Source organism: Corvus hawaiiensis, chromosome 6 (genome assembly GCF_020740725.1).
Source record: "Corvus hawaiiensis isolate bCorHaw1 chromosome 6, bCorHaw1.pri.cur, whole genome shotgun sequence".
NCBI lineage: Eukaryota > Metazoa > Chordata > Aves > Passeriformes > Corvidae > Corvus > Corvus hawaiiensis.
In genome coordinates, this window is record NC_063218.1 from 34,919,266 (window position 1) to 34,933,470 (window position 14,205).

The 14,205-nt window shown below is 46.4% G+C and overlaps 1 protein-coding gene across 3 annotated transcripts in view; it reads left to right on the forward strand.

The window, feature by feature from the left end:
- Window positions 1–13,113, forward strand: part of PLEKHD1 (pleckstrin homology and coiled-coil domain containing D1) — a 38,614-nt gene extending 25,501 nt beyond the window's left edge. For 2 of the 3 annotated variants that reach the window (XM_048308399.1, XM_048308401.1), the window contains 8 exons: window positions 936–988; window positions 3,060–3,154; window positions 4,097–4,190; window positions 5,396–5,574; window positions 6,072–6,204; window positions 7,989–8,133; window positions 10,067–10,216; window positions 10,617–13,113. In XM_048308399.1, coding sequence (XP_048164356.1) covers window positions 936–988; window positions 3,060–3,154; window positions 4,097–4,190; window positions 5,396–5,574; window positions 6,072–6,204; window positions 7,989–8,133; window positions 10,067–10,216; window positions 10,617–10,777 — 1,010 coding nt within the window. In that variant the 3' untranslated portion in view covers window positions 10,778–13,113. Of the gene's footprint in view, window positions 1–935; window positions 989–3,059; window positions 3,155–4,096; window positions 4,191–5,395; window positions 5,575–6,071; window positions 6,205–7,988; window positions 8,134–10,066; window positions 10,221–10,616 lie in introns of all 3 variants that reach the window. The other variant, XM_048308400.1, reaches the window with a different exon arrangement.
- Window positions 13,114–14,205: the final 1,092 nt, after the last annotated feature.

Consider the following 14,205-nt stretch of genomic DNA (forward strand, 5'->3'; position numbering starts at 1 on the left):
AGCCCATCAAGTCCAGGGCTTGCATTCCTGCTAGCAGTAGTAATCCTGCCAGCAGCAGTAACTTTGTCAGGTTCTCAGGGAAACCAGTAGCATCCCACTTGCCTGACAGGAGGAAGATAAAAGTGCTGTGGTGAATCTGCCCCTGCTCCTGTGGCAGCCAGGTGGCAGAGCTGAGAGCTAAACCCGAGGCTTGGCTATGAGGAGCGTTTCTGTCTGGGTTCCTGTAAGCGTGGCTGGAAGCTGCCCAAGGCAGAGCCTCTGAGCTTGGAGCCTAGCACAGCACAGGTGCATCAGGCTGCAGGGTGAGGGCCAGAGCACAGCCTCTGCTGGGCGTGTGTGTCTTCAGTGCACCAGAGCAACTGATGCTGAGGGGAACTGCTCCGTACAGCAGCAGTTTTGTGGCTAAGTTAGGGATTGATTTCTGGGCTTGGCTGGGACACCCCAAGGTGACAATAGGGAGTTGGCAGTGCTGCCCAGAGGGTTAAGGAGGGGATGATGTGCTAGGCAGGTGAGGATGGGACACGGAGCTGCAGGAAAACTGACTGCTGCTACATGTTGTGTGACCCTCTGCACTCACTTGACCTTTCTATGCCTTGTTCCTTATCTGTGAAGCAGAGATAAGAATATTTTCCTGACTCAGCTAGAGGATGGTGAAGGTTGGTTCACTAATGTTCTTTAAGAACATTGAGAGGAAACCTTAGAAGGAGTACGAAGCAATATGGTTGTTTAGTTTATTAAGTTATTTGGCAGGAGGGAAGTTACAGAACATCCCATTAGTGCCATCTCAGTCTTTGGAACCTCCCAGACAGATACACACAAAGGAATAGGGAATGCTGCATTTTCAAGCTTCAAAAAGTCAGCATTTCTTGTTTGTAAATATCCCGAGGATATAAAATGTTTTTCTCTGTGCTTGGACTTCTTTTGTGTGTTTGCAGATAAACTAATGGAAGAAACAGAAGAGCTATGTCTGCAGAGGGAGCAAAAAGAGGTGAGTTCATCACAAGCCAATTTCCTTCAACTGCCGTGTGGCAGGGCTGAGAGGTTGGGAGTTGTTGGTTTGAAGGCAAGTTCAGGGAGAGAGGCTTGTGGAGGCACAAGAGTCTCCAGCCAACCTCTGGGCCCTGTGGATGAAGAGAGGAATAAGATCCGTGTCATGAGATGGGTTGTGGAGGTGTATCCCTGCTCCCTTTCCCTGTTACTTTCCATGCAGTGGGTTTGTGATTATGTCTCCAGGGGGACCAGGGAGGAAGATCAATCAAATGAAATTCATACTCACTGGATTGAATAACACAATTGTTACTTGACAGATTCAAGCAGATGGTGGCAATTAAGACCCATCTCCACAGTTAGAAAGCAAGTAAACAGATAGTGTTCTAGCATAGGGATACTGTTGTGAGAAACAAGGAGCACAAAAAACCAGTGTGGTTTGTTCTTTGGACACAACAGAGATGAGAAGAATAAGAAATGTTGCACTAGGGAAAAATCAAGAGAGCACTCCCCTAGATGTGACTATTATACCTTAATTTACCTTAGAATAGAATGGTTTGGGTTGGAAGGGACCTTAAAGATCATCTCGTTCCAACCCCCCTGCCATGGGCAGGGAGAGACATCTGCTAGGCCAGGTTGCTTTATCAAGTTTATAATTGTTTTTCAAACTATTCCTAGCTTATAATTCCTTAATATAATAAAAGTAGCACCTCCTCATGCTTACACCAAATCTCTACTGATTCTTAGAGCACCATCATAAAGTCACAGCAAGACAGCTGTGCAAGTGGATCATCCCGTTATGCTGTAGGCAAGTCTGCATGGATATAGACCACCATGTTACAACCTCGCAAAGTGCCTCGTGCTCTTCTCCAGCTAATCCAAAATGACTGTTGCTTCTCCTTAGGAAAAGATGGCAATGCTGACCTAGGCTTCTTAGGCCTATTTTTTCTTGCATACATTTCTGGAGAGCTAAAATCCGAAAGTGGCTTGGACACTTGCTTAGGGCTAAGCAACTTCTGCCTTTGCAGAGAAACATCTCCCTCTGGTGGGGTAGCCTGCTGCACAGCCACAGGGAGGGAAATGAGCTTGTCTGAAGATCCTGGAACAAATCTCTGCCCTTCCAAAGGCATGCACAGTAACTCCATTGCCCACGAAGAGCAGATGGCACTGGGCTCATTTGAAGGAGTTTGATGTTGTGAAGGACTGAATGTAGAGCTCACTGAACTGTGGTTTCACCCTCTTGGGAGCCTGAAGGCTTCAGAGTATTATGCTGGGAAAGCAGCTTGAACCATGTACCTGCACTATGGAGCAAGGGTCTTACCATGAATTTATCCAGTGCCAGCACTGTTTTGTGACTGGCATGGGCCTGTTGCAGGAGTTCTGCACAGCAGCTCTGGCTGCAAGGGGACCTGACAGGAGAGGGACCCTTGCTGAATTTTGGTCCTGTCTTTCTCCATCTGCAGTAGGTCTCAGTAGAACTGCTTTCTCTAGACTAGGGGAGGAGACTGTTTCACTGCGTGAAGGACAGCTTGTGGTATTTGGTGCTCTCTCAGCATGGTTTTATCAGCACAAAGATAGTGATGGGCTGATTAAACTGTGCAAAGCTTTAACTGAATGGTTTGTTTTCCTGCCCCAGTGGGGAGTGGGAAGAAAGGCTGAGCTGGCAAATGTACCACACTTCAGGCACAGCAGTTCTGGGGCTGCCGCATTCTGGGGCTGTTTGGCTTTTCTGTACCTGCACATGTGGGTGCCTGAAAATGGTACATACAAGTGAGTCCAGCATTCGCAGGGAGTTTTGGACCTTCCATCTATATGTGGCTGAGCTGACCTTTGCTGGGAGCATGTCTGGGACTTCCAGGTGCTTGGTAACCTGGCTGGGACTTCTGGATGTCTGAAAATCCTCAGCCAACCTCAAATCTTTCTAATCGCCCCAGACAAAAGTGTGGTGAAATCAGACACCCTGTAGCTCTACACAGCTTGGGTTAAATGCCATGTTAAAAGTCCCAGGCATTGTTAACAGCCTCTCCTAACTGTGTTGGCTGAGCACATTCCTGTCTTCTCTTTTGGAGCAGGAACTTGAGCGTCTGAACCAGATCCTGGAAGCAGAGAAGCAGCGTTTTGAAGAGGTGGTTCGGGAGCTGCGGCTGGAGCAGGAGGAGATCAGACGGTACAGCAGCAGGGCAGGAAAAGGACACAAACAAACACACCGGGCAAAAGTGCTGCTGTGGTGGTGAAGCAAAACAGTCTGTAAAATCCACCTATTTTGTGCATGTAGGAAGGAGATGGTACATTGATCTAAACAGGAATGGTTGTGGGCTCTTTACCTGCATTTGCTATTGCTTGTGTGACCAATAGAATACAGCTTAGTTTCATTTTGCACTCAGGCCTCCAGCAATTTAATTTCAAAGGGCTGGGACACAAGCAACACCCAGATTAGTTGGGGTAGCATGGCAATGGACAGGTGCAAGATAGGATTTCAGAGAGGCAATTAGCTCAATTGACTGAGCAGCCATGTGCGGTCCAGACACCTGGATCTGAATTTCCACCATCAGCTGAATGACAATGGGTGTATGATATTGCCTCACCAAGACTAGTTTTGTCATTTTAAACGTTAACTATGAAAAATATGAGCAGCAAATGTATTTAGAAAGAGAAGGATCCAAGTGCTTTGCCCTGAGTGTTGAAAGGGCATTTTTTGCTATGGTCCTCGGTTTTTCCCCCCTTTTTTCTCCCTAAATAACATCTCAGAAAAGCCAGTGTGATTTTGCAAACCATTTTTGTTCTCATAGGCTCTGCTTAGATGTGGCTGCCCTGTCTGAGCTCTTTCAGTTGCAACCATGGCTCTGCCCTTGCTGGAGAAGCACAGTGACTGTTGGGGTGGGTTTGATGATCAGGAGGCACAGTGAAGTTCCTGGACAGCTGTAGTGTGTCCAAGGCAGGATGTGATGCTTCCAGGCAAACTCCTGGCTCTCCAGGACTGGCTGTACCAACCGATGGTTGCAGGTCCTGCACCAGAGACCCACAGCCTGCATGGCCTGGGCGCGGTCTGGGCACGGTCTGTGGGGCGATTGTTCCCCTGCAATAGCTGTCACCCTTTTTGCTTCTTTAGGGAGCTGGAGCTCACAGCCCGCTCCCTTAAAGGAGTGGAGGAAGAAAAGAAAGAGTTGCGAAGCCTGACACAGTCCTTACAGAACACCCTAGAGGTGAGTGACCACTCCTCCCCTCTGAGTGACAACATTTTGGTCTGAAAGCAATGCTATCCCATGGAATGAATCCAACATCTGCTAATGCCAGAGTTGAAGTGCTGTACAGATGAACAGGCTCATTTGGTAGCTGATATGAACACCAAAATCCCCTGCAGAAAAGGATGAGAAATGACACAGAGCACAGCTGAACCAAAATTTTCTCAGCAGTACCAAGTGATATGGTGGTAGGACAATAACCATAATAAGTTGCAGTTTGGGAAGCTTAGGTGGAACACCAGGGAGAGAATTTTCACCAGATGGGCAGGCAGGCAGTAGGAGAGGCTGAGGAACCTTCATCGTGGACTGTTTTCAGACTGTAGACAGCCACAGCTGCCCATATCCTGCTGTGCTGACAGACTGGCTCTGAAAAGCAGGCTGGACAAGAGCCTACTGGACCTCCTGACTGTCTGGTAGAATTTGAAGCAGCAGAGGGGCATTCTTTGTTCACAGAAGGGAGCATGATTCCAGAGGAAATAATGTACTACATGGAAATCTAGGAAACAGTGTCTTGAGGTATTAAAATCTTTCCTTGCTGGTGGATTTGTGGAAAGTGTCTTTTCTAAATGTATATTTGTGAAATTTCCACACAGTTGGCATTCTGAAGCTGCAAGGTCATCCTTAACGTTTGTGTCAGATCCTGCAAGTTTGTCCAAAAATCTGTTCCTTTGGGCTCTTCTCATTGCCTGCAGTTATGGGTATGAAAAAAAGAACTGGAAAGCTATGGAAGTACCATTCCTGCCCTAGCTGCACACTGAACACTTCACAGGCAAACAGCATGCTGTGTCCTATTGCCTGCAGTTAGAAGTACCACAGAGGGAGTGCCTCCAGTTCCCACTAAGGAGCAAGCCGAGCAGGGAAGGCAGGGAAGCTGCATCTGTGATGCAGCAGGGAAGCACAAGGTTCCAGTCCCTGAGCTGTGTCCTTACTAGCATAACACATCAAAGGAGCCTGCTGGTTCACCCCTTTGTAGCGAAGGCTATGGTGGAGGCTTGCTCCCCATGAAGCAGGTATGAAATGAAACCCAAATTTTATTATTCCTGTGTTTAACCTGAGTGAGGCATGTGGATGTAAGGACGGAGGGACTCAGTAAGGAAGAACCAGGCAGGAACAGGAGCAGAAATGTTAGACTTGGCTGATACTCACAATCTCTGTCCTTCTTCAAGGAGCTCTCCCTGGAAAAACAACAAATGCTGGAGATGCTGGAAGAAAATGAGAGCCAGGTCCCGCCTCCAACCAGCCCCAGCAAGGAGCAAAGTCCCATCTGGGGACTGCACTGCAGCCTGCGACAGATTGAAGAGAAGATGCAGCAACTTCTGCAGGAGAAACTCCTGGCAGAGAAAAGGTGAAGTGGGGAAAGAGGGCACTTCTGCTCAGGCTTAGTGGTGCCAAATGACGTGACTGTCTGCTGACTTGCTTTTTGGTTGCCAGCACCAGACAAGTTTGGAAGCTTGTCTGGTTCCCGTGGCAGGAGTTCAGGTTACAAATGCTTCAAAGGAGACAGAGTGAGGCAGGGCAGCTGAACTTGCTCCCAGTTGGGCCTGCTCCTTTGAAACCAGGACTTGGGCATGTGAAGGTGTTCGTGGCCTGTCCATAAGGAGTGTTTGGTGCTCCTGGGCCTCATCTGGGAGCTGAGAACGTTCCATTCAAGAACTGTGCACCTGGCTTTCTCCAGCAATGTCTGTCTTGTTGGAGTGGAGCACACAGCACTGCTGTTAGCATCTCTCTGCTCTGGGCAGTAAGGTAGTTAAACACGCCCCACCACGATACTGATCTCCTTTCCTTCCTGTGAGCTGTGTTGGGGTGGGAATGGTCATCTTTCTTTGCTGTGCCATGCACCAGGATGAAGGAGAATGAGGAGCGGTCCCGAGCACTGGAGGAGGAGCGGGAGTTTTACTCTTCCCAGTCGCAAGCGCTGCAGAACTCGCTCTCGGAGCTGACTGCAGAGAAACAGCAGGCAGAGAGAGACCTCAAGGTATCCCCAGCATATGTTGCATATTGATGTCCCTGGGCCCAGAGCACTCCCATTTTCCCTTTCACTTCATTCCCTATCAAGCCAAACTCTTGGTTTTATTTAGTTTTCACATTGTGGTCACAAATCCTCATTAGCTGTGCTTCATATTGCCAACCGTATCTTGGGTTGCATCCAGAGCAGCGTGGGCAGCAGGGTGAGGGAGGGGATTCTGCCCCTCTGCTCTGCTCTGGTGAGACCCCACCTGCAGTGCTGCATCCAGCTCTGGAGGGACATCAACCTGTTGAAGTGAGCCCAGAGGAGGACCACCAAGGTGCTTGGAGGGCTGGAGCACCTCTCCTGTGAAGACAGGCTGAGAGACTCAGGGCTGTTTGGCCTAGAGAAGAGAAGGCTCTGAGAAGGATACCTTCTAGCACTTCCAGTGCCTAAAGGTGTCGACAAGAGAGCTGGAGAGGGAATTTTTACAAGGGCATGTAGTGATAAGGCAGGTGAGATTGGCTTCAAACTGAAAGAGGAGAGGTTTAGATTAGGTATTAGAAAGAAATTCTTTACTGTGAGGGTGGTGAGGCATTGAAACAAGTTGCTCAGAGAAGTTGTGGGTATTCTGTCCCTGGAAGTGTTCAGGACTGGGTTGGATGGAGCTCTGAGCAACCTGGTCTAGTGAAAATTATCCCTGCCCATGGCCGAGAGGTTGGAACGAGATGATCTTTAAGGTCCCTCTCTACCCAAAGCACTATGATATCATGGTAGCACATGAAATTGCCATCTTATATCTATGTAGCACTACTATTTATTTTTGTATTCTGAAGCCTGATTAATCCATTCAGTACAAGTCTTTTAATTTGCTACTGTGAAAGCATAATCTATAGATGGAGGGAATAAAAAAAAGTAAAAGAGGAAAGTAGACACAATAAAGAATAAAGATGATTTCAAAGAAGTGCTAATGTGGACATTGCAGAACTGAGCAGACATCTTCCCTTCTCACTTGTGCTCAGAAAACCAACCTTAAGACTTTTTGATCTTCAGTAACCTCTGCAGGAACTTGGGTTCAAAAGCGGAGGAATTCAGCTGAGGGACCAGCCCTCCTTCGTAACAGACAATACATTAATCTATGCAAAGGTAACTGGACAAAGTATGATATTTTATTTAAATCGAAATAATGTAAAGGTTATGTTAATAATTGGCTGTTTGACACTCAACCTCCTTATACAAATATTTTGTCCAAAAAAAAACCTCCTATGTGATTCTTTTTCCTGCACCTCCAATATTTTCTTATCCTGTAACCTTCTACTTGGCCAAAGTAAAGCTAAGTTGACCTAAGCTGTGTAGTCTTTCTCATTTGCTAAACTAGTACTGTATTTCTAACTTCTCTTGTATTTTGTTTCTGAAACTAAGCACTGTACACCCATTTGTGGGAATTGACTGCCTTTATCTCAAGTCTGTCTCAGCTGGAATGGTGTCCTTCTGTTCCTGCTCAGCTGCAAGTACTTGCATTAGCACAAATTCATGTGTTAAAATACCATCTCTGATTCCATATGGTTTATATAATGGGAGGAAAACTGTGAAAAATGAAGTCAGAGTAAAGGAGAATTACTAAAATAGTCTGGACTTCAGATGCTGTCTGAAGACATGAGGAACAACTTTTATGTTGCCTTGCAATATTTCTAGGATTTCCATCACTGTTGTCCTTTCATTTTCATCCATGGCAAGTCCCTCACAGACCTTGTGAGTTACCAGGATGATTACTGAGAAACAAGCTGGTTTTCAGTTCTTATTTTCTTCCTCAGGCTGAGGTGAAGGTACGCATGGATCTGGAGAAGAGACTGAGAGAAGCTGAGGAAGCATTGCAGAGCTTGGAGCAAGGCCTAAATTCTCTGGATTGCAACAAGGAGAAAGAGAAGAAGATGAAAGCAGATGTCAGTAATTTGAGAAGTAAGTTAGTCATCCATCCTCTCTACTGATGAGCAAATTCAAGAGAGGAAATACTTCTACCCATTTTCCCAGACACTAAAAGAAGATTCCAAATTAGCAAAGTTGCACACAGTGTGGTCTCCCAACTTCCTGTGCCTCCACCACACCTCCCCTTTGAGGAGCCATAATGTGCTACGCAGGTAATTGGTGTTTTGCCCTCAAAGGAGGTTGAAATTATTCCAGCCTTCTCTGTTGGGTGGAAGACAAACCTAGAGATGAGCAAATACTTCCCAAAATGTCAAACAGGGAAGCTGAGGCAAACAGCTTCAGGGAAACTGACTACTGACTAGGTCTGAGTTATAAGGGGTCCTCTGATTCCCCTTAAGGCTTTATTTTCTCAGCCTTGATTACAAAAATATTACCAGTTTGAGGCCCATGGTTGCTGTAGCAATGTGCTGATAGGTGACCCAGAAGGTGAAGTTTGGATCTTTAGTCAGAGCTGAATCACAGCATCAGCCCAGCACTGCAGTCCATGGGTCAGGTGTAAGAGTCATGTTCCTCACAGGTTATCCCTGTTTCTTTGCCTTTGTTTGTTTGTTTGTTTGTTTGGGTTGAGTCTTTTTGGGTTCTCTTGGGGGACATTAGCCTGGCATTTGGCTTGAGTCAGGCTTGGGAACTGACATTAGCAGCTTCAGTTGAGTGAAGTCTGGCTTGTTTTCCATGCTCAAAATAGTACAGGGAATACAGGGAGAGTACAGGGAGAGTGGTTATGAAGATGCTGTGTCTGTACAGTTAAGGCTTCATTTTCAGTGAAGGCTGGATGTACTGGGCCAATACAGAGAAGTCAAAAAGTCCTGTGGTATTCTGAGTACTCTTAGGTAAATAGGGATAAATACATGTATAAATGGTTTTATATCTATTCATATACTTATAATTTATATATATTTAAATAAAACAAGTATTATTTGGTAGTTTCTACATAGGATTTCTAAACTGAGAAAAACAGGCATCATTGTGAACTTCATCCCACTGGCTCAGAGCCATGGTAAGAAAACAGAGTTAAGTGGATATGCTGAGCTCAGCATTCAAGTAGATTTTCACAGGGCATAAGTGAGTAACTGGTACTGAATGTCTTCTGCTATTTCCAGCCTTGGATTTTGGGGGATGTTTTCTTCAAAAGAGTAAAAATGTACTGATGAGCAGAGTACTAGAGAAAATAAGGGACCAGCAATGTTTCCCTTAACATTAGTCCCAGTACAGATTGCCTCAGTCCTTCCAAGTGGTTCCTGCAGCTCTGCTCTGCCCTTTATAGAAGAGTTTGGGCACATTAGCACATGATGAGCAAGGGACCAGCAACAGGCAGGAGAACAGCAAGACTGGAATGGCAGAATAGATGCTGGTCAGACCACAAGAGGGGAAATGGCCCAGGAAAAGCAGTTTGTGTGGCAGATCAGGGCAGAATAACATCAGAGTTTGAACATGGGGCTTTTCTTGGAGCCTGTAACATACATAACTATGTGCTAGTATTTGCTATGCTATTAAGAAATCCCTTACGATGTATGGCCTGGACATGTGTGCCTGTGCTGGTGTTGCCAACACCTTCCCTTCCAAGTTAGGCTTGACTGGTTTTAGAAGTCCTTCAAAGAAAGTATGATGAGCAAGGCTTCAGAGTCGAAAAGTTCATCACATTTTGGCAGTTGAATCATGAGCAGTTGTGGGAATTACTGATGTGGAATAGATGGCTGCAGTTCCTTCTAAAATTTGAGGATACATTTGTTGGGAACTGGAGGTTTTTGTCACTTAGAAAATGTTCATTCTGATGATATTCTGGAGCTTGTTGTTCATGAAGGTCATCATTACCTGGCTCAGCCCATCAACGAGTGCAGTCCCTTGTGACTGGTTCATTGCATGGAGTGTCTGTCCCATCACTCTCACGGTGGTGTTCTCTCCCCAGAGTTCTTTGAAGAGTGCATCCGCAACGCTGAGCTGGAGGCCAAGATGCCTGTGATCATGAAGAACTCCGTGTACATCCACAAGGCTGCCACTCGCCGCATAAAGAGCTGCCGCTTCCGCTGCCGGAGAACCAGCGCTTCATGGAACGACAGTAGGTATTGGGCAGCCTTCTGCTTTATATCCTGCAGGAGCAGGTATGTGCAGATGGGGCTGACAGAGCAGTAAAGCCTGCAAATGTTGTTTGTATTTCATGTTCCTTAGTAGCAGAATGGAGCTACAGCACTACTTGGAGCTTCCTTTCTCAGAGAGCAGGCACTGAGCCTGTGTAATTGTTGCCCATTTCTTTATATATGTTGAAAGCTAAACTTCTGTGATGGTCCTGGGCCCTTAAAAAAAACATACTTAAATATGACTTCATCAGAATGCCTAATCACAGACTGAGTTAGGCTCAGTCATGTTGGTCACATGGCTCGTGAACTCTAGTGAGGCTTTATCTTCAGTATGTGTCCCTGATGGAGAGTGCTGACCTTTCTGTGCTGTTCTTGTTTCAGTGAAACAGTCCCAGTCCTTCATCTTCTCGCATGCAGAAGCTGAAAACATTGAGGAGCTGAAAGAAGCAGCCAAAAGACTGAGCCGAGACCAGCGCTTTAGGAAAACTATCTATCAAATCATGAGGTCGCAAAAGGATTCTGCTTCAGGGGACAAAAAGTGACTCTTCTTGGGAGGGGGCTTCTGAGATCAACTTGCCATTCAGCTCCACAAAAGTTACAGCCTTGGGCACTAGGCTCAGAAGGGAGGTTTGGCATTTGGTGGGGAAGGTGGAGGAGAGCTGTGTGTAGGCAATCCCTTCAGTTATTGGCTTTGCTTTAGTTTGAGTGCTCCCTGTACTTGGCAGACCTTCTCTGCTGATCACTCCAGACCCGTTTGCTTCAGCTGCTTACATTAAGCCACATTTTGCCAAGATGCCACAGTCAGTGTTAGAGTGAACCAGAGACCGTAGTTTAGGAAGCGCCTCTTCTTTCCTTGCCTGTCTAGTCTGTCTGCCAAACACCAAGTGCTTCTGAGGAAGCCTTTAGCAGCCTATGTTCCAGCTAGTGTAATCTCCTCAGCTGAACAGAGCTCACCCTGCTCTGCCTGATCCTCTCTAGGAGATGGCTCGCTGCACACCCTCAGTCCTTCAGCACTTTGGAGGGGCACATTTCCTGAAGACTGCACCAGTCCCAGCCTCCCAAGCACAGGTTAAAGTATCAAACACAAGGGCAAACTTTTTGTCTTGATGCTACATCATTTCAAGCCAACAGCAGCAACACAAGGTGAAGACAACAGGAGGATGCTGTGGATTTGGGTCCAAGGAGGATCATGTACAGAGAAGAGCTTATAGGTAACACAGTGGCATAGATGCAAGCTGGAGGGGGGGTTGTGTTGTGTTGACAGAACATTCCAGGGCCACCTTTGCACATTTTTTGCACATCTAGCTGTGTCAGAACAGGGGAATATGTCCTAGGGAAGGTGTTATCTGCTGGCTATTTATTCATCAGCGTGAAGAAGCCTGTGACTCAATTCTGATGCCTTCCTCAACACCTCTGTAAAACAAGTTAGAGGGCAGGAGGGTGAGGACTGTCCAGCAACAAAACCCGCGACCACTTATAGAATTAAACAACGTCAGCAGCAAGCTGTCAGGGCTGTGGAAGTGGAGGAAGTCATCTCTGTATGTGCTGCAGTGAATAGCCTGTCACTGAGGCTTTGTACTGCTCTCTACCAGTCCTCTTAATTGCAATCCAGGCTGTCTTGGTCAAACTGGGACCTCTGTCAAGTCAAAGCTGGATCGGGAGCAGTGCTGTGAACAGCCTGTTAGAGGAGAGCTTTTCACCAGCCTCTGAGCCCTCCCAATTGCTCACCACGTGCTTATCGAATGGGAGAATTTGCCCTGCATGTGGTCATCTTGTGTGGTACAGGAGAGGAGTCACTTTGTTGTGGAACCCCTTGCAGCCTCTCCCACCTATTTAAGTGAGCAGCTGGCTAACAATTACCCATGCACTGCCTGGTGCTTACAGAGCACAGGATAAGCACACTCAGAGTAACGCCCTGTTTTCTCCTGTGTATTAATTGGGAAATAAAGAAATAGACAATACAAAGGTGAATAAAGTTAGCAGCAGAAGTACAGTTAGAGGGTCTTAAAGTGCAGATTTACTGTACCTTTCATGGCATCAGGACTCCTGGGTATTGTGCATGTCCAGTGACACGTGGGTAGTTGCTTGCTACTGTCCCATTCGGATTGTGACAGTGTCCATTCACAGCCTTTGGCTTCTGGTCACCTACATAATTCCCTACCACTTTAGTGTTGTTCCTAGGGAGAAGTCTAGGATGAGGCTGGGAAGCAAGCCCTGGCTTACCAGCCAGCACAAGGGATTGGTGCTGGGTGGAGGAGCATCCTGTGACGGTGTGATGCTCCTGGATGGAATCACTCCGGTGTGACCAGAGGAAAAGCTTTGAAAGCACAGACGGTACTTCCCATTTCAATCAGTTACTGACTAATAACCTTCTGCCAGACATTGGGAGGTTTCATCCAATCAGGGGATCCAGTTGTGGAGGGTGATGTTTTTGTGATAACAGGCGATAAGCTAGGAGAAGATTATTTCCATCCTTCCTTAGCATACCTGATCCTTCTGTGGTTTATCTACTTGTGTTTATACACTAGAAAGCTGCAAATGAATTCTTGCTCCTACAAGGCTGAAGGGCTGTGATAAAGCAATACAGAAATGGTTTTTCCCTTTTTGCTGTTCCCAAACAATCTCTAGCTATTTTCCAGTTAAAAGGTCTATATTATGTGATGCTGGAATGGATGGAATAAAGGATAGCTAGGGAATGTATCTGTAATTCAGGCAGTTAGGAGAATCACCCTGTGGCCTGCAAATACAGCATTTTTGTTCTATTATCATCACAGCCACAATATCAGACTCTTCAGAAGTATTGTATGCAGGAGGTAGCCACATCAGGTCTTCCTTTACTGTGCATATTGACAGCAATAAATAAAAGTTATGCTGACACTAGAATGAATTCCCGTGTGTTCTTGATACACTGTCACCAAAATGACATTAAATTGTCTCTGCAGGAGTTCAATTGTGACACTCTCATTTACTTCCAGCGCAGTTCCTCCGCTTCACTGAGTTGTGTTACGTGCTAAACATCACCTCTCAGAAGGACTGGCTGTATGTAAAAAGCTGTCACCCTTGCTACCCACTTCCACTTTTACATTGTGTATAAAATTAAAGCAGAACCTCAAGAAAGCTCCCACTTGCTTACCTGAAGACAGTAAACAACTCTGTGGGTAACCAGCAAGGTGTGCTCCGGGCCACCTGTGAGGAGGTGCTTTCCTTCAGTCATTCCCTGCTGCATAGGAATCTACTGCCCTGTAATTTCCCTGGCAGAGTCAGCATGGAGCTGTGTCTGTGCACCACAGCATCCTCATTAAGTGACTGTCTCCTTTCAAAGGACACAGAAATTACTGATTTCAATGTTCTCTGTGTATTTTTAATGCAATGCAGTACCAGGAAGATGGCTTAAGGGAGCAGCTCACCTCTGTTCAAATAACCTCCACCAGTAATCCTAGATTGTTTTCTCCTGCTGGGAAAACTAGGAACGAGGTAATAACTTCCTCCACGGAGGAGAGTTCTCTAACTTGTTCTCTTGTGTCTGAGGATAGAAGAAAATGTAGGATGGTTTGCACCTTTAAGGTTTCACTTCAGGAGTTGCAGAACAGCTAGACTGGCTCTGAAAAGCCCGTGGCCATTCTTCCACCACCTCCACCTTCTGGGTAATAGCTGGGAACTTCTTTGCCCTCTGAAGACTTTCCCTGTTGTTCCTGTCAGAGACACTGCCAAATGTAAAGCCCGCTGATTCTCCTCTGCATTGTCTTGGCTACTTTCACAATGTGAAGGATGGCTCCTGTTAAAGGTTCAATTAACTGGTTTAAGGGTTAACATCATTCTCCATGCAAGATGCACGGATGTTTCAGTCCCTAGTGAAGAAGCGTGGTTCCTGCTGAAGGACAGGGGTTTCGCAGCTCCCCTGGTGCCCACTGCCCCAAGGCTTTGCTCTTGCACAGAAGTAAATGGCAGAGAAAGGAAGGCAGCCCTAGCC